Source organism: Schistocerca nitens, chromosome 1 (genome assembly GCF_023898315.1).
Source record: "Schistocerca nitens isolate TAMUIC-IGC-003100 chromosome 1, iqSchNite1.1, whole genome shotgun sequence".
Classification (NCBI taxonomy): Eukaryota; Metazoa; Arthropoda; class Insecta; order Orthoptera; family Acrididae; genus Schistocerca; species Schistocerca nitens.
Window position 1 is genome coordinate 672,579,622 of NC_064614.1, and position 20,799 is coordinate 672,600,420.

The window sequence follows — 20,799 nt, forward strand, 5'->3', positions numbered from 1 at the left end:
CTCGAAACAGCATATCCAGACACTCCGGGATGATGATGGCATTGAAACAGAGGATGACACGTAAAGCTGAAATACTAAACACCTTTTTCCAAAGCTGTTTCACAGAGGAAGACCGACTTGCAGTTCCTTCTCTAAATCCTCGCACAAACGAAAAAATGGCTGACATCGAAATAAGTGTCCAAGGAATAGAAAATCAACTGGAATCACTCAACAGAGGAAAGTCCACTGGACCTGACGGGATAACAATTCGTTTCTACACAGAGTATGCGAAAGAACTTGCCCCCCTTCTGACAGCCGTGTATCGCAAGTCTCTAGAGGAACGGAAGGTTCCAAATGATTGGAATAGAGCACAGGTAGTCCCAGTCTTCAAGAAGGGTCGTCGAGCAGATGCGCAAAACTATAGACCTATATCTCTGACGTCGATCTGTTGTAGAATTTTAGAACATGTTTTTTGCTCGAGTATCATGTCGTTTTTGGAAACCCAGAATCTACTCTGTAGGAATCAACATGGTATCCGGAAACAGCGATCGTGTGAGACCCAACTCGCTTTATTTGTTCATGAGACCCAGAAAATATTAGAGACAGGCTCCCAGGTAGATGCTATTTTCCTTGACTTCCGGAAGGCGTTCGATACAGTTCCGCACTGTCGCCTGATAAACAAAGTAAGAGCCTACGGAATATCAGACCAGCTGTGTGGCTGGGTTGAAGAGTTTTTAGCAAACAGAACACAGCATATTGTTATCAATGGAGAGACGTCTACAGACGTTAAAGTAACCTCTGGCGTGCCACAGGGGAGTGTTATGGGACCATTGCTTTTCACAATATATATAAATGACCTATTAGATAAAGTTCCATGCGGCCTTTCGCGGATGATGCTGTAGTATACAGAGAAGTTGCAGCATTAGAAAATTGTAGCGAAATGCAGGAAGATCTGCAGCGGATAGGCACTTGGTGCAGGGAGTGGCAACTGTCCCTTAACATAGACAAATGTAATGTATTGCGAATACATAGAAAGAAGGATCCTTTATTGTATGATTATATGATAGCGGAACAAACACTGGTAGCAGTTACTTCTGTAAAATATCTGGGAGTATGCGTGCGGAACGATTTGAAGTGGAATGATCATATAAAATTAATTGTTGGTAAGGCGGGTACCAGGTTGAGATTCATTGGGAGAGTCCTTAGAAAATGTAGTCCATCAACAAAGGAGGTGGCTTACAAAACACTCGTTCGACCTATACTTGAGTATTGCTCAACAGTGTGGGATCCGTACCAGATCGGGTTGACAGAGGAGATAGAGAAGATCCAAAGAAGAGCGGCGTGTTTCGTCACAGGGTTATTTGGTAACCGTGATAGCGTTACGGAGATGTTTAGCAAACTCAAGTGGCAGACTCTGCAAGAGGCGCTCTGCATCACGGTGTAGTTTGCTCGCCAGGTTTCGAGAGGGTGCGTTTCTGGATGAGGTATCGAATATATTGCTTCCCCCTACTTATACCTCCCGAGGAGATCACGAATGTAAAATTAGAGAGATTCGAGCGCGCACGGAGGCTTTCAGACAGTCGTTCTTCCCACGAACCATACGCGACTGGAACAGAAAAGGGAGGTAATGACAGTGGCACATAAAGTGTCCTCCGCCACACACCGTTGGGTGGCTTGCGGAGTATAAATGTAGATGTAGATGTAGATATTAGCTATTTTATATGGTCCTTCATACAGTAATTGCCATTTATTATTATTATTATTATTTTTTGATTATCGATGCCTTCGGATGCGTCCTCAACAATACTAACTCATCGATACAATATTGTTGTGTCTTAGTAAATTTTTTGTCAAACTTCGCCTTGCGGAGCTCTGCTTGGCGATTTATATTCTGTAGAGCTGTATCTAGTTTCTTCTGATAAGTTAATTGCTCCTCTTCGATCTTCGGTATTGGATTAACCCATTCGTCCACTTCGTTTTTCTGTCCATTCATTAGTTCACAGGGCGTGAAACCAGTTGTCATATGTGGTAAATTATTATACGTTTCCATGAAACTATTTAGGTATTCCACCCACTTAGTGTGCCTGTTGTGGGCGTACGTTTGAATGAACCGGTTGAGTTCCCTGAAAGTTCTTTCAACCGGGTTACTGCTCGGTGAAAACTTTGAAATTAGAACATGTTTGATGTTATATTCATCCATAAGGTTCTTCCACCTCTCTCCAGTTAAATACGTGGCATTATCTGTTATGACCATCGATGGGCACCCGACAGATTTGAGGTAATCGTTTGTCAATCTTTTTGCAATACTACTGGCAGTCGGTGCCCTAAGTGGGTACATTTTCACGTATTTTGAAAATAAATCATACACTGCAAGCACGTATTTCACTCCTCCTCTGGCAGTTGGTAGGGGTCCTGCAATGTTGATGGCTGCAATCTGCCGCGGACATTTTGCAATAATAGGGTGTAGTGCAATATCTCTGCAAATATTGCTCTGTTTGACCTTTTGGCATATTTTACAGGTTCTGATAAGTTCTTGAACTCTTCTTTTTAAATTTGGGTAATAGCAATACTGACTTATCTTCATAGTACACTTAATAATGCCGAAGTGCCCCCATGCCCGATGCGTTAACCAAATTAAATCATCCAGCAGGTCTGATGGAATGCACACTCGCCATCTACTATTAGGATTGTCAGATTTGTAAAATAAAATGTCATTGTTCAACTAGTAATATTGGTGGAAAGCACTATCATCTTGCTGTCACAATGCATCCCTGATGTTCTTCCATATCGGATCCTTTTCTTGACATTGTTTTACCCTTTTCCACAACGCTAAATATTTTTGTCTATTAGCTTTGTCCTTTATAAGAAGAATTTTATATTCTGTAGAACTTTCTACTAGAGCTGCAAATGCTGGTAATCCTCGTGGTAGCCTAGATAATGCGTCGGCAATTACATTATCTGGTCTATGGACATGTCTAATTTCAAAGTCATACTCTTGCAAGGCGAGAGTCCATCGAGCTAAGCGCCCGTGCAGTAATTTGCATGTTAACATGAAACTCAGAGCTTGGTGGTCACATAAAACATTGACATGTTCCCCGTAAACATAGTATCTAAATTTTTAAAGGCAAATACTACGGCAAGTGCCTCAAGTTCGGTCACAGTTTAGGATCGTTCACATTTGGTTAGGATCCTACTTGCAAATCCAATCATCTTGACTTCTAGCTTGTTGTTGATGTTTTCTATTTGAAACAGGCATGCTCCGAGCCCATAATTTGATGCATCTGTTGCAATAAAGAAATCCTTTGACATATCCGGCTGATGTAAAATTGGTGCATTGATAAGTGCCTCTTTGATACTGTCAAAGTCTTCTTTGCATTTCGATGCACATTTATTTTTACACATTTGTATTACGTTCGGCATTTACGTCTGCAGAGTTGCGTAATTGGTGCATTATTATACAATAACAATTCTGAAGGACTGTGAACTATGTAGTCTTAAAAAGTAATGCAGAAATACTTTTACTACGACTAAATTACACAGTCCCAAGAGCACCAGTTTCATGGATGAACAATAATTCTGATGGACTGTGAACTATGAGCACTTAAAACTAGTCTGACATGGACAGCTTGCAGCAGATGAAACTTAAGAACTATTCTATTTACAGATGTACAAGAAGCGCGCGCTTGCTTGCCTGTGTACGCACACACACACACATGAGGTGTTAGATACAAGATTTACATTTGGTTTTCCTCTGACATGCAAGGTACATATTTTTCTAACAATTGTACACATTTATTCCTTCATCAGCACTTACATTGTGTACATCTATATTTGCAAACATTTTTATTTAGTACACATGGTGTGCGAATATTTACATGCGTGTACACACATAGTGTGCGTAAATAAGTATTTACACACACACACACAAATATATATATTACACAATTACATACACTATGGTAAAGGTCAATTCTGTTCTGTCACATTTACACTCAGTCTAATTCTCTCCTTCTCAGTCAGAGTCACCTGCCTCATCTCTTGCAACAAGTGAATAGTGTGAATATGGGCGAGTTTCAATCCTGTCATCACAAATGACCCTTGTAATGCCATGAGGCGACAGGCCGATTTTAGAGCGCAGTACAGCGTACACCTCATGTCCTCTCGATCAAATACTGGTTTGTCTCACCATATGTAGCGGCTGCAATGCAGCACCACAAACAGCACTGTACAGGCACTGTAAATAGCCTTCGGTGAAGAGGGCTTTTGATGCCACATGACGCGCACCCATAATCCACCTCTTGGTGGCAGCTTCCAATATGTGATATGCATACGTTTTTGCACGCAGACCTAAAAACTCCACAATCGTCAATCCATTCACCTCGTCTTTCATAAGACCGATAATCTTCTTGTTCTATGGAACAAAGACTATTGGCGGTATGAGGACATTTAGAATTCATTGCCATGGGGCCTCTTTACTTCATATGGATCACTGTGCTTCATCCAATACTGAAGCTATCTGTATCCACATAAAGTAACCCTGGATCTGCAAAATGAGTTTTTGCAAACTCATAGTAGAATCAGTACATGTGAAGTTTGTATAGGTCTAGTATGCACATCACCACATACTCAGTTTTGTGAAATCTACTGCAACCTTCGCAACCTCCACAGAAACAAAGTTGTCATTGAATATTGCGACTCCCCCTCCCCCAATTGCCGGCCGCGGTGGTCTCGCGGTTCTAGGCGCGCAGTCCGGAACCGTGCGACTGCTACGGTCGCAGGTTCGAATCCTGCCTCGGGCATGGATGTGTGTGATGTCCTTAGGTTAGTTAGGTTTAAGTAGTTCTAAGTTCTAGGGGACTGATGACCACAGCAGTTGAGTCCCATAGTGCTCAGAGCCATTTGAACCATTTGAGCCTCCCCCAATTAAAATATGGTCTGGCGATGCGTTTTCTTACGCTCCATCGCCCACCGCATACGGTTCTAATCAAAATTTCATTCTATTCCCTCAAATTCTCATTGTTTTGCCGAAAATTGAATTATTCATTAATTTATAAAAATCTCTCTCAAAGTCTCACGTCTCAAAAGCTCTCTGTCTCGTATTCAGATCACTGTGCTCCTTCAACCAGAGGGAGTGTCAGAAGTAGATAGCCCAGATGATTCTGACAAGGTCCATCCCCAAGTTGAGACACTGCTGGAGATTACAATAATCAATAAGATATCTCCACTGATTCATCATCAGTTTTGGGGTGGATGCTCCTCGCAGAACTAGTTGCTCTAGTAAATCGGCATCCACAGCGTGCAAACTAATAGTGTGTGTGAGTTCTGCCTGCACCACATACACCCCAAATCAGAATCCGCCACCATACCGTTGATTTTTTAACCTAATCCCCTGCATTCGTCTTTGGGCACCCACTGAAACTTGCCAAATGGCAGTGATTGTTGCATGGTGTTCCCATATAAGTTATTCACATCCAAGTACATGACGTAACTTGAATCAAGGGATGCATTGAACCTGTCAGCCATCCAGGGTTATTTGCCTTGGCATGCCTATGGACATATTAACGAAATCCCTCATGGATCCCTCGCTCTAAGAAAAGAAACAAGTGAGGATCAGTCAATAATTCGATGTTGCGCTTCATTTTCTGAGTATTGGGCCCAAGACAACCCTGGTGCTATGTAATAAAAGGTGAGATCCAGAGACTATGTGGTCATGCATAGACTCTAGCATTTCTCAAAAACATCCTCAAGCAACAGCACATCTGAATCCATGTAAGTCATGCATACTCTCCTACAGTGGTGATATTGAATTCCCACCAGACATTCATGGCATGCTCAGACTCTGCACCTGTTATGGCATCTCTTGTGATATTGCTGGAGAATACAGTTGTGTTGGGTAGCCTGGTTTCGTTCAGTCTCACCATACCGCCCAGATATTCATATAGGCAAACCCCCTTCCTAGTCCCAAGTTGAAACTTTTCCTTGTCGGGAAATGCAGCTCGAGTGATATGTATATCCTCCATAGTAGTGCCTGCAAAAAAGGTAGCGAGTCAAGGAAATTGGCGTAATTCTTGGCGTCATTAGTTTGGAGAATGAAATGTATTTCTCAATAGTCTCAGGCAGGACACCAACCTGATCATCTTCTTACCGAAATTAGCCAAGTGCTCAACAAGAAAGTGAGTGTCATACCCGCTTAAATTAGGTAAGAAAACGGGAATGTGCCTCGGTAACTGGTACTTCAAGTTGCATGTATTGTGAGCTGTCCCATAAGATGGCAGTGATCTCTACGAGGAGTTTCCGCATTCCAGTCTAACTACAGCCCACAAATATGACAGTCAACTGCACTCTTGTACGAATCTTCATTCTCCTTCGATTTGGTCATGGGAATGCTGGTGCTGTAAAGCTTATCAACTTCCAATGAAAGTTTTTCGAGCTCATTGAGCAGCCAAACTGCAGGATTATCCCCAACATAATATTTGTAGCAGTTAAAACTCAAATCATAGGGACAGTACAATTTGGTATGCAGCTGTATGTGGCACGTGTTTTTCTGTAAAGTTAAAATCTGAGGCTGTGGGGTGACCTTCATAGTGGGTCACAGGAGCGAGGGGGCATTCAAAGCCAGCATACACCACAAACGGGCATTGCTCCTGGTCATGAACATTTTTAAACTGTACGAATTTCATGTCCTCAGTAGGCTTAATAACATGGCCCTTTGAACTCAGCCTACTAGATGCATTGCTAAAATGTCACTTGTCGAAAAGGCATTGAGGCATCTTAAGCAAATATGCTTTTTACACTTGTGCTTACTCAATTGATAGAAAAGGAGTCAGGACATGTCTAAGATCCAAAAGCAATGACAATTTCCTTGCTTCTTATTTTCTTCATCGGAGAACAGCAGCATGTTTACATATAGCTTACGCTCGCTGGAAAATTTTTAGAAATGGGGGGGGGGGGCAACGACTGTATGTTAATCCTGCTCATGCTGTTCATTTGACTTGTGTTTCTCCAGACCATAAACGTGAACCGATATTCCGGTATTCTGTGCCTCAAATTTAGGTATGTCTGGATCTTGATGACGACTCAATACCATCAAAGTCATACACTCTGGGGATAACACCTTTATGCACATGGTATCTACCTGTATTCTCTGGATTCTGTTTAGTATTTCTCTCTCAAGTTAGGATTAATCGTGCAAAAGAAACCTTATCCTTTTCCTTTATGACATTAATACATCCCTTCTTATCAGCTATATCTTTAGGGGCCTTGATATAGCTTAATCCTCCATTTATCGGACCACAGACATATATGTGGACGTCCAGGTGCGGTATTAAGCTGGTAGCCTTAGCTGACCTTCTCTCTTCCATCCCGAAATACCGATCCATTATAGCGCTCAAGATGGATTCACAAAACGACTCAGCGATTGATGTGCCCTGCGATATCACGCCATTATGCAGGTCCCACCCTCCCTCCCAGATGTATTGAAGACTATTTTCCTCCACATTGCCTTGCTGTTTGGGTGGATGCATTAACTTACAGCAGAGAACGGCACTGATCGCTAAGAATTTTGAGGAGTTCTGCTTCCAACTCAGGAAGGCACACTTCCAGAAAACTGGGTGGGTCACGGTACGCTCCTGCTGGATTCCCAGTTCTTGAAAGAAACTCGCCCTTAAAGATTTTAGCAACCACTGAGTGTCATGAGGCCACTGATCTCATGTCCTTCAGTAAAAGGACAGGAGAGCGAACTATCACTAGCCACAGGATCATCACTATTATACTACTATGAGATGAGATCCATCTGGTTGATCATGGAGATGGGAAGATTAGATTAGATTAGAGATTAGATTAGTACTTGTTCCATAGATTATGAATACGATACTTCGTAATGATGTGGAATGTGTCAGGTTAATAAAAGGTGTCTATACAAGATATTACATTACACAAAATATTACATTTTTTGTGGTAGGTGTTGGGGAAATTACCCTTTTACTATATCCTAAAATTCATATAATGAGTAGAAGGAGTTGCCATTGAGAAATTCTTTTAGTTTTCTTTTAAATGCTATATGGCTGTCTGTCAGACTTTTGATACTATTAGGCAAGTGACCAAAGACTTTTGTGGCAGCATAATTTACCCCCTTCTGAGCCAAAGTTAGATTTAACCTTGAGTAGTGAAGATCATCCTTTCTCCTAGTATTGTAGCCATGTACACTGCTATTACTTTTGAATTCGTTCGGTTTGTTAATAACAAATTCCATAAGTGAATATATATATATATATATATATATATATATATATATATATATATATATATATATATATGTATATTTTGTGAGGCTACAGTGAAGATCTCTAGCCCCTTAAAGTAAGTGTCTGCAGGATGATCTTGGATGAGCTCCAGCAATTATTCTGAATACGCGGCGCCAGCCGGAGTGGCCGAGCGGTTCTAGGCGCTTCAGTCTGAAAACGAGCGACCGCTACGGTCTCAGGTTCGAATCCTGCCTCGGGCATGGGTGTGTGTGTCGTCCTTAGGTTAGTTAGGTTTAAGTAGTTCTAAGTTCTAGGGGACTGATGACCTCAGATGTTACGTCCCATAGTGCTCAGAGCCATTTGAACCATTTAATTACGCGGCAAGGAGCAAAGGGATATGTGGTGAGACACACATACCTTTCGTCGACGCTGATTCTGGCGAGGAGGTTAAAGCAGGCTCAAACATGGTAATTGGATGTCTCTATAGGCCCCCTGGCTCAGCAGTTGCTGTGGCAGAGCACCTGAAGGAAAATTTGGAAAATATTTCGAGTAGATTTCCCGACCATGTTATAGTTCTGGATGGAGATTTTAATTTACCAGATATAGACTGGGAGACTCAAACGTTTATAACGGGTGGCAGGGACAAAGAATCCAGTGAAATTTTTTTAAGTGCATTATCTGAAAACTACCTTGAGCAGTTAAACAGAGGACCGACTCGTGGCGATAACATATTAGACCTTCTGGCGACTAACAGACCCGAATTATTTGAAACAGTTAACGCAGAACAGGGAATCAGCGATCATAAAGCGGTTACTGCATCGATGATTTCAGCTGTAAATAGAAATATTAAAAAAGGTAGGGAGATTTTTCTGTTTAGCAAAAGTGACACAAAGCAGATTTCAGAGTACCTGACGGCTCAACACAAAAGTTTTATTTCAAGTACAGATAGCGTTGAGGATCAGTGGACAAAGTTCAAAACCATAGTACAATATGCATTAGATGAGTATGTGCCAAGCAAGATCGTAAGAGATGGAAAAGAGCCACCATGGTACAGCAACCGAGTTAGAAAACTGCTACGGAAGCAAAGGGTACTTCAGAGCAAACGTAAACATAGGCAAAGCCTTGCAGACAAACAAAAATTACACAGAGCGAAATGTAGTGTGAGGAGTGCTATGCGAGAGGCGTTTAATGAATTCGAAAGTAAAGTTCTGTGTACTGATTTGGCAGAAAATCCTAAGAAATTTTGGTCTTATGTCAAAGCGGTAGGTGGATCAAAACAAAATGTCCAGACACTCTGTGACCAAAATGGTACTGAAACAGAGGGTGACAGACTAAATGCCGAAATTCTAAATGTCTTTTTCCAAAGCTGTTTCACAGAGGAAGACTGCACTGTAGTTCCTTCTCTAGATTGTCGCACAGATGACAATATGGTAGATATCGAAATAGTTGACAGAGGTATAGATAAACAATTAAAATCGTTCAAAAGAGGAAAGGCCGCTGGACCTGATGGGATACCAGTTCGATTTTACACAGAGTACGCGAAGGAACTTGCCCCTCTTCTTGGAGCAATGTACCGTAGGTCTCTAGAAGAGCGTAGCGTTCCAAAAGATTGGAAAGGGGCACAGGTCATCCCCGTTTTCAAGAAGGGACGTCGGAGAGATGTGCAGAACTATAGGCCTATATCTCTAACGTCATTCAGTTGTAGAATTTTGGAACACGTCTTATGTTCGAGTATAATGACTTTTCTGGAGACTAGAAATCTACTCTGTAGGAATCAGTATGTGTTTCGAAAAAGATGATCGTGTGAAACCAAGCTCGCGCTATTCGTCCACGAGACTCAGAGGGCCATAGACACGGGTTCACAGGTAGATACCGTGTTTCTTGACTTCCGCAAGGCGTTTGATACAGTTCCCCACAGTCGTTTAATGCACAAAGTAAGAGCATATGGACTATCAGACCAATTGTGTGATTGGATTGAAGAGTTCCTAGATAACAGAACGCAGCATGTCACTCTCAATGGAGAGAAGTCTTCCGAAGTAAGAGTGATTTCAGGTGTGCCGCGGGGGAGTGTCGTAGGACCGTTGCTATTCACAATATATATAAATGACCTTGCGGATAACATCGGAAGTTCACTGAGGCTTTTTGCGGATGATGCTGTAGTATATCGAGAGGTTGTAACAATGGAAAATTGTACTGAAATGCAGGATGATCTGCAGCGAATTGACGCATGGTACAGGGAATGGCAACTGAATCTCAATGTAGACAAGTGTAATGTGCTGCGAATACATAGGAAGAAAGATCCTTTATCATTTAGCTAAAATATAGCAGGTCAGCAACTGGAAACAGTTAATTCCATAAATTTTCTGGGAGTAGGCATTAGGAGTGATTTAAAATGGAATGACCATAAAAAATTAATCGTCGGTAAAGCAGATGCCAGACTGAGATTCATAGGACGAATCCTAAGGAAATGCAGTCCGAAAACAAAGGAAGTAGGTTACAGTACACTTGTTCAGCCACTGGTTAAATACTGTTCACCAGTGTGGGATCCGTACCAGATAGGGTTGATAGAAGAGATAGAGAAGATCCAACGGAGAGCAGCGCGCTTCGTTACAGGATCATTTAGTAATCGCGAAAGCGTTACGGAGATGATAGATAAACTCCAGCGGTAGACTCTGCAAGAGAGACGCTCAGTAGCTCGGTACGGGATTTTGTTGAAGTTTCGAGAACATACCTTCACCGAGGAGTCAAGCAGTATATTCCTCCCCCCTATGTATATCTCGCGAAGAGACCATGAGGATACAATCAGAGAGATTAGAGCCCACACAGAGGTATACCGAGTGTCTTTCTTTCCACGAACAATACGAGACTGGAATAGAATGGAGAACCGATAGAGGTACTCAAGCTACCTCCGCCACACACCGTCAGGTGACTTGCGGAGTATGGATGTAGATGTAGATGTAGATGAGAAGGTGGAAGCGGTTTTACTGGATCAGGCCAGTGTGAGCAGCCTGGCTGTGGTAATGGCTCTGAGTGTTGCTGTTGTTGCACACCTGACCCACTACCTTGAGGGGCAGGCGCCCATTGATCTTCCTGATGACCTATCCATTGATGCCAGAGAGGTGCTGAAGCGGCGACAAGAGCTGGGTGAGCGGCGGCCGCGACAGCTTCCTGCGCCGTCCATCGTGATGTGTGCCTCATTTGGCCACGCTTCGTGGCCCTTGGTTTGACTGCCTCTAGCATCTGCACCATGACGTCCTGTGGCTGTGGATATAGTACCACTGTAGATGGGCGAATAATGAAAAAATTAAGTACAACTTTCCAGAGAGAAATACAGACGATCACGTGGTTATAAGCAGAGTGAGTGAGTATAAAAAAATACGTTTTTTGCTCCAGGTCCGTGGCACAAGCATTTCATCCACACCACTGTGTGTCTACATCACCCGTTCAGGAAAGTTATCCTCCTCTAAAAAGGACCAGTTCACAGCGCCTTTGCACCTCTTCTGTTCTCTGACCCATACAGGGATCCCATCTTTGTCAGAATCGGCATGGAGCCACCCACCCATCTCGCCTACAACAAAAAGATATATACCCATTTGTTAGAGAAAAACCTCCTACACTACAGACAGAAACGACAAATATTTTAGCACTGCAGAACTTTTTTTCTACTTACAAGGCTGTTCTGGTGTCTCATTGTGTGCTGGAGGCTGTTCTAGTATCTGTTGCTGCTGGTGAAAAGTCTCCAGCTGCCTGCATACCAGGTCAAGCTTCTCTATAATTGTTGATGTAACAAGACGAGGGATAATTTTTTTGAATGTTGAAACACACACACACACACACACACACACACACACACACACACAAACACACACACACACACACAGGGTTGTTTTGGGGGAAGAGACCAAACAGCGAGGTCATCGGTCTCATCGGATTGAGGAAGGACGGGGAAGGAAGTCGGCCGTGCCCTTTCAAAGGAACCATCCCGGCATTTGCCTGGAGCAATTTAGGGAAATCACGGAAAACCTAAATCAGGATGGCCGGACGCGGGATTGAACCGTCGTCCTCCCGAATGCGAGTCCACACACACACACACACACACACACACACACACACACATGGAGTAAGATTACACAGCTACTACAGATAGATTTTTTTCTATACCTATGCCACCGTTACTGCTGAGTATTCTTTGCTGCAGGCTTTCCCGCACCGTGTTGCTGCTGTTGTTGTTTTTTTTTTTTTTTTTCTTTCCAGCCTCCAACATTGCCACCAGATCAGCCTGTATTTCCGCCATGTAAGCTGTAACAAGAACAAGCAAGAAATAAGAAATTTTGAACATCAAACCAAACTACATTACTGCGATGAATTTTTTTAAATACTAGCAATGCAGTACTGGTTGTGGATTTTCCACGAGAGGCTGGACCTCAACAGGGAGAGTTCGCCATGGTCCAGCGTCCTGTTTTCCCAGTCCCGCCTCACACTCCAAAATGAAATTCTGGAGCTGTGCTGTAACAAGAGGGACAAAAAAAAAAAAAAGAAAAAACAAAACGGAATTACTGACGAGAAATGCTCTGTAGAATTTGACACTCGAAATTTTCTCAATTTCAACATCATAGCCACAGATCACTGAAAATTATTTATTTTCTTATGTGGTAGTTCGTCTTCTACAAATCTACGGCACTTTCCGCTAATGCTAGAGTTGCTGCTGCTACGTTTCATTTTCAAATACGGACATGCACTGACTGACACAGAACTATAGCGTCCACAGGGGACAGGAGCAGAATGAGGATGAGGGAGGTGGATGAGTGGCTTATAGACTCACCGCACTTCAAAGGCAGCCGACCAGAGGGCATCGTTTTGAATGGGCACCCAATCGGGAAGGACAGTTGATGGAGAGTTCCAAAGGGTATTTTCAGGAGCCAATGAGATTCAAACTTTGACCAAAATTTCCAGAAATCGCTTGTTTCACTGTAAGGAGGGGTGATCCGTGACATCACACTTCTTTGTCCGAGCCTGGGCTGTGTCCAGCAAACCTTTGTACTGGAAGTCTTCGACGGTTGCGGCGGCGTGATCCGAGATGTCACAACAGCCAGGGTCCGACTTCCGGCCGGGACTTCATTCAGTATCGGACAGCGGTAGCGAGTCCATTCACAAAAGCACGCACACATGGCGGCGGGTTGCATGATAGTGAAGTGATTATTATTAATACAGTAAGTGTTTTTTTCGGGTACAACAGCGTGTCGTGGTGGTTATTCTCATCTTTAGGACAGTGCTTCGAATTCCTGCGTCTGTTCAGATGATTTATTTCCTGTGACACATCTCGAACGTTTCAAAACGTGGTAGTTCCTGTGTCATCTGCAAAAAAAACTACAGCTCTCATTATGCAGCGAGCCGTTTTTTATGAGCTATTGTTTTGTAGGCAATATTTAGATGTATTTACGATCTTTTTATTGGGTGCAGAAGTGGTTTAGAGTCCATTTGCGGTATGTGCAACTGGCTTTAGTTGATTTAGGCGATATATTTAGAGATATTTTTTGTCTGTCTTTAGATGTATTTTGATTTGTAGCTGAAGAAGAGGTATTTATTTCAACTTGTAGCTGTGGGGAGAGTGTCCTGTGCAGAGTTATTATTTTTATTTTGAGTCTACTTGCAAATTGTTTAAATAAACAATATTCCGCATACCTTGGCTTCCGCAATTTGCTTAAATAAACAGTACCCCCCACGAACTGTTTAAACAATATTCCAATGCCTTAAATTGCTCAGTGCAATGTGTTTGACTGTCATGAGTTTCTCCCAGTCCAACACTGACTGAGCGATTTCACAGAACGTGATGGGGGAATGGGACACATACCAACTGGGACAGCACATGAAATTATCATGGGTGAGGGGAGGATTTAATTGATCAATTAATTACTTTGCACAGTCAATTTGATATCAATTTGTAATCAAAAGTGCACCAGAAATCCTCTTATTCCATAAGTAATGCAGTCCTGCACTACACATTGTATGCCCAGGCATCATACACCAGCCACACATATCCCTATAACCTAGGTGCTCTCCACTTTTGGGGGGGGGGGGGTTGGAGGTTTGATAAAGTTATTGATACATGGAGTTTGATATTTGTTCACTGTATGACATGTTTATTCTTGTCAAATCACATTCATGTTGATCTGCTAAATAAAAGTTATCACTACATGTGGTTGTTAATTTCGCCTTCACATCTATGTGAACTTTAACATACCTGTTTCTTTGTAAGATGCATGAAGTATATTAAAAAGCATCCTGCCTATGTCCATTCGCTGTCGTTCCATCAAATGATCACCTAATGTGTTTCTTCTCCTTTGATGGCGCTGGAGATAAGTGGAGGGAGTACACTAGTCGAAGATCTGAGTTGCAGTTCACTGACCAGCTCTAGTATAAATAGCGTTAAAGTTCATTCTTCTAAACCACTATATCTATTCAGTCCCATATTATATTGTGTAAAACTGAAGTGAGGTAGTTGTGGCACTGTATTTGCTTCTGGATTCAGCTATGGCAAATGACAGGAAAGATTTCGAAAGGGCACAGCCAGTTTCCTTCACCATCCTTGTCCAACCTAAGATCATGCTCTGTCTTTAATTACATCGTCCTCAGTGTAACCTTAAATTCTAGTTTCTATTTTTGTTCAATATAAAGGGAAATTCACACTTGTTGCCATGTTATGTCAAAACATTCCACAATGCATTTCAAGTGGGTGATATTCACACAGGCCCTTGTCCTTCTGTGACATCACATCACGTCACCGTCGAGGTTTCGGGAAGAAAGTTTTGATGGGAATGCTGCTGGTAGCGGAAAATGTCTCTTCGTCTGTGAACTTCGAATTTTAGCATATTTTCTCCACACCTAACGTCGTTATTGTAGTGGATTTTGTGCTTTTGTATCTTTTTAATCTTTATTTTATTATTGTGCTTCGAGGCAAATTGCAAATGTTCCATGATGACGTGCATATTTTTTATCATTGAGTGTTGTTTCACAGGCACTGTCAGATATCTGAGAGTGAAAAATTATTTAGTTTTTACAATAACAGGACAGAGCTGACACCTTCACTGTGTAAAAATAAGAATGTAAGTTGAGGTAGCAGTTTTCATTAAATGACATTTTAACTGTCAGCTCTAATGAAGGAGAGAAACACAGTTCTTTATGACGTTGCTACTTGTGCAAGGAAAAAAACGTATTGGATAAGGCAAACAGACTCTATTTGTTCCTTTATGAATACCGCTTGATGTGTTTGAAAGTGTATGTTTTCGATACCAAATAAATTTCGATGTTTTGAAATGTTGTTTCATTTCTCAGTATTTTACTACACAAAATTGATCAAGAACATATTTTATAAAATTCGTTTTCTCATTAATTAAGTTTATCATTTCTAGTTTCTCAGTTTCCATAACTTACTCTGACTTTTTGTATCACAGGGGTATCTCATAACCTCACTTTCACCGTTCGGTACTAGGCTTAAGCTAACTGACGTGATGTGACGACCAGTGTGAATACACCTTCACATCACAGTGATGTGACTTGATGGTCCGTTGAGGGCTAGCGTGAACTGACTATAAAGTGTGATGTTAGAAACCGTACTTTGAACCAGCAGTGCAGCACCAGGACGAAATCATGTCACCGCCAAAGTCGGTCGGTGACCGCCAGTAGGCTGTATGGTCAGCAGCTTGGCAACGCCTCTGCGACGACAGGCCGCAACTGCCGACACTGGGCCAGCTTGCAGGGACTATTTCAGCCAGATTACGACAACTGGATCATCACCCGATTCCATACTACATGGCATGACACACTAACTCCGCTTTTACCGCGAAATCTGCTGGGGGAAGCGGTATTTAAAAGGGACCAAACTGGTTCGTTACCGTTGAACAGCTGGGCAGTTATGTGACATCGAGCTTAGGTGGTTTAGCGCCGCGTTATTGATGCAGATGTTTCTACCTTCGCTGGGACATGAACCGCTACCTGCCACCTTAGCATCTGGGCGCCACGGGCAGCCCCGCACTTTGCCGCCGTCCTGAGAGTAAAAGTAAGTACATGCTTGTATACAAAATCGAGCGATTGTCGGTAGACATTGTAAAGGGACTGTCTGTAGTCATGCAGCTAGACAAAGTATACAGACAGTCTAGATACTTCGTCTTGTTACAGCCATAAACGCCTTGTTCTCGATATTTGCTAAATATGGCTGACGTTATTGGGTTATCAGCTTGTGCAATGATAATGGGAGTGAAAAAAAAAGAAAACAATACGAAAGAGGAGACGTTGGTGGAAACGTGTGCTTTTTGTGGAGGGGTCTCATTTCAGCTATAATTTAGTTTCGACTGTGAAAGTAGAAGGAGCATCTTTTTTTATATCACTTGCTGATGTTGTCTATTTTTTGACAAGCTCTTCGATTACCAACTTCTTCTTGTTGCGATTATATTTGGAATTACTAAGATCCCACAAAAATGATGCCACGTGAAAATCTTCAGTCAACTGCAAAACTTTCGTCAGTGGCCACATCTTGATAAGCGGTGTTTAACAATAAGAAAAACAGAAAAAAACGATGAAGCGTTTTCCACAGCACAATGAGAGTTACTGGAGGCCACATACACTGATCAGCCAGAACATTATGACCATCTATGTAATAGCCAGTAAGTCCACCTTTGGCATGGACGGCCGTGGCGACATGTTTCTGGCATGGCAGCAATGAGGCCTTGGAACATTGCTGGAGGGAGTTGGCACCGCATCTGCACACACAAGTAATCTAATTTCCATAAATTCTGGGGAGGGGGCGATGAGCTCTGATGCCACATTCAATCACATTCCAGATGTGTTCGACTAGTTTCAGATCTGGCGAGTTGGGGTGCCAGAACATCAGCTGGAACTCGTCACTGTGTTCCTTGAACCACTCCATCACACTGGTGGCCATGTGACTTGGCACATTATCTTGCTGAAAAATGCCACTGCCATTGGGAAACATAATCGCCATGAAGGGGTGTATGTGGTCTGCAATCAGTGTACAATACTCCTTGGCTGTCATAGTGCCATGTACGAACTCCACTGGACCCATGGATGCCCACTTGAATACTACCCAGAGCATAATGGAGCTTCTGCCCACTCGTCTCCATTCCACAGTACATGTGTCAAGGAGCTGTTGTCCTGGAAGATAACAGATTCGCGCCCTACCATCAGCATGATGAAGAAGGTATCAGGATCCATCAACCATGCAATGCACTGCCAATGTGCCCACATATAGAACCGATAGTCAAATGCCCATTTCAGTCGTAATTCCTGATGTTGTGGTGTTAACATTGGTACATGAATGGGTCGTCAGTTGTGGAAGCCAATCATTGGGATGGTTTGGTGCACCGTGTGTTCATACACATTTGTACTCTACTCAGCATTAAAGTCTGATGTTAGTTCCACTACAGTTCGCTGCCTGTCCTTTTTTTACCAGCCTGCCCAGCCTATAACGTCCGAAGTCTGTAATGAGGGGTGGCTGTCCAACAGCCGGCCGAAGTGGCCGTGCGGTTAAAGGCGCTGCAGTCTGGAACCGCAAGACCGGTACGGTAGCAGGTTCGAATCCTGCCTCGGGCATGGATGTTTGTGATGTCCTTAGGTTAGTTAGGTTTAACTAGTTCTAAGTTCTAGGGGACTAATGACCTCAGCAGTTGAGTCCCATAGTGCTCAGAGCCATTTTTTAGCTGTCCAACACTACTATGTCTAGATGAGGTTTCACCTTGGATTCGGCCTCATGTTGAAGACACCCACCCCAGCACCCCTCGAGCACCCAAAAAGTAATACAGTCTCAGAAATGCTTGTACCAAGCCTTCAGGTTGTCACAATCTGTCTTTGGCCAAACTCAGACAGATCATGCACCTTCCCTATTCCACACACGGACAGCACGCTCGCCGATACTACATGCACCATGCGTTTGTCTGACTAGCAGTCATTCCCCACCAGGTGATGCTGCTACCGCCTGGACGGTTTTATGTCGATAGCAGGTCAGTGGTCATAATGTTGAGGCTGATCAGTGTATACCAACAGGTCCTCAACACGAAGGGTTGTGCAACATTGTCTAGCAATTGTCTCATGTCTCCCATTTTAAACGAGAGTCACAAGTTCTACGATTTTGTTGCAAAAGCATTTCTATAGATAAGAAATGTCACTCGATGCACAAAATCGCCCAGTTGTCTGTAGACACTATATAGTGTAGATACAAAAAACGCTCAACTTCGTATGCTAGGGTTTACACGGCCTGACACGTCCTCGCAGCCTAGTCGTACTTAACAGGGTCGGGAAATAATTGGAAAATGGCAACGCGGCAGTAGCCACGGCAGCAGCAAAACGTGAAGTCAGCAGCCGGAAGCCGTCACACTGGGGAAGCGCCATGATATTCTCTGCGCCGCCTACTAATGATTATAAACAAGACTCAATAAAGAAGCCACCAGAACTTCTTCAGCTACGCAACACAGCTGCAGAGAATCATTGCCCACACTGAACTACCCTAGACACGCCGTTAGAACTGACGTCAGAAGTGTTCCCTCTACTTCCACCCTGTGAGACGACCTTCAATGTCGATGTTGTCTCACTTCTCTGCAATTTATCATACAAAATTGATCAAGAATATACGTTATGAAGTTTGCTGTGTCCATTAATGAACTTTATTGTTGTTAGTTACTGAATTTCGATACAATACTCCTTCGTTTTGTATCTCGGATGGCATCTCATAACAGCATTTCACTGTTCGATACTGTGCTTAGCGAATTGACGTGACGTGACGCCCATTGTAAAAACACTCTAACGTTGACGTGACGTAACGCGACGGACGGTTCATTGACTGCTAGTGTGAACCGGTCTTAAAAAGAAAACTTAAAGATTATTTAAAAAATAATTATTATTACTATCAGTTTTGATTGTTTCGTTTTTCGCACAAATATCAAGATGCAACATTCTACAAACTGACACAAAAGTTCTGAAAATTTTTATGACAGTGAGTTTTTAATGCAGTTGGTTACGGGAAGTATGAAATTCATACCAAATATGTGACGACCACATTGTTGAAATGATGTAATTCAGTCGAACTTACGAGACTTATCACAGAATTTAGTACCAAACGCACGCATCGTATTGATAGCGAGGTTACCGGATTGTGTCCAATAACCCTTCAATAATACGGGACAAATATCTCGTGTTATTTGGTGTATACCGTTCTACGTATTGATTACAATATATTTGTATACGAATATAATTAAGACAAATCGTTGATATACTAGTTAGTACTTGTTCAATAGTTGGCAGGCGTGTATGAACTTCTTGGCGGAAAACATATTTTGACTTTGACTGGATGGGAATTGTGCGTGAAAAATACTCGAGTTATGAATTCTGTGTGATATTGTTTATGTTGACAGCAATTTTGTATTGACGTAAGTTTAATGATGGTGAGAATGTTGAGGCATGAGAAGCCGAATGTATCAGCTGCGTAGGTTTTCGTTTTCACTAGGAATCTTTTTAGTTGATGCTTGTTTTACATGATTTGAGTGAACAATGGCAATGTCATCAGCTAGTGCGTCAAGCTTAGTCCAGCAAGAGGACAATCTCGATGACTGCGGTCCATTACTTATCAATAAGCTCGAGGTAATTCTTGTCTATCAATATTTTTACTACGTATTTGGTGTTGTGTTCTGTACTGTGGAATTGCCCGGTAAGATAGATACAGCTGTAGTTGTGATCTTTCAAATGCTGCGGGACCATAATTACACTGCGTGGAACGTATGCTTTCAGAAGTACATTGTGCGATTCACTTACCGAAATGGTTTATGTTGTAATTCATTTGAATGTTGACAGTAAAAAGTAGCATATGTTTATACTGATGAGACATTATGCAAGGATTGTTTTACAAATATTACTATTTATATTGTGTGTTTTTAATAGGTCCTTACTGCTCAGATACCCAAAAGCAGCCTGTTGTTTCTGATTTATCTACACATCATGTAATGAGAGTAGGGCTAATATCAAATTTTGTGAGATAGTTAAATTTAGTTGTAGCATTTTGATGTATGCCTGCAGTCTGTCTCATAAGAAAATGCTTACTTCACTTACTACTCTCTTTCTGAGTTATACCTTCAGACTGCACCAAGGCATCTCTATTGTTTGCACTATATTATATGAATGCGCTGAGTACACCAGTAATTAAAAACTGATGTTAAGTGGAAATTGTGTGTGTTTAAGAAGGTCCATAATTAGCATATACTTAAAGGTAAAACCCAAACTATTGGTGCACTTGTCACAGGCAGTCACATGTCCCTTGACATCTGTAGCTCAGCATGAATAGCTGCAGATGGGGGAAAAAATGTGAAATAATGATAGAGACCCTGAATTGTTCACAAATAGCATTATGGACATTCTTAAGAAACAGCTTCTACTGTGCAACAGATGTGAAGCAACATATGGAACAGTAGATAGGTAGATGTCAAATGAAATATGCTTGGCTAAGAGGAGGACATGAAAAGTGTCCATAAGGCATTGCAGTTGAACACAGGCTTGTGTGGTTTGCCAGAGTGCATAA

The 20,799-nt window shown here is 42.3% G+C and overlaps 1 protein-coding gene across 1 annotated transcript in view; it reads left to right on the forward strand.

Annotated features, from left to right (window-relative positions):
• The first annotated feature begins 19,497 nt into the window (after positions 1–19,497).
• The window catches only part of LOC126236764 (DNA repair protein RAD51 homolog 1), an 80,525-nt gene continuing 79,223 nt past the window's right edge, over positions 19,498–20,799 (forward strand). Inside the window, exon 1 of the mRNA XM_049946328.1 lies at positions 19,498–19,868. Coding sequence (XP_049802285.1) covers positions 19,779–19,868 — 90 coding nt within the window. The 5' untranslated portion in view covers positions 19,498–19,778. The remainder of the gene's footprint in view (positions 19,869–20,799) is intronic.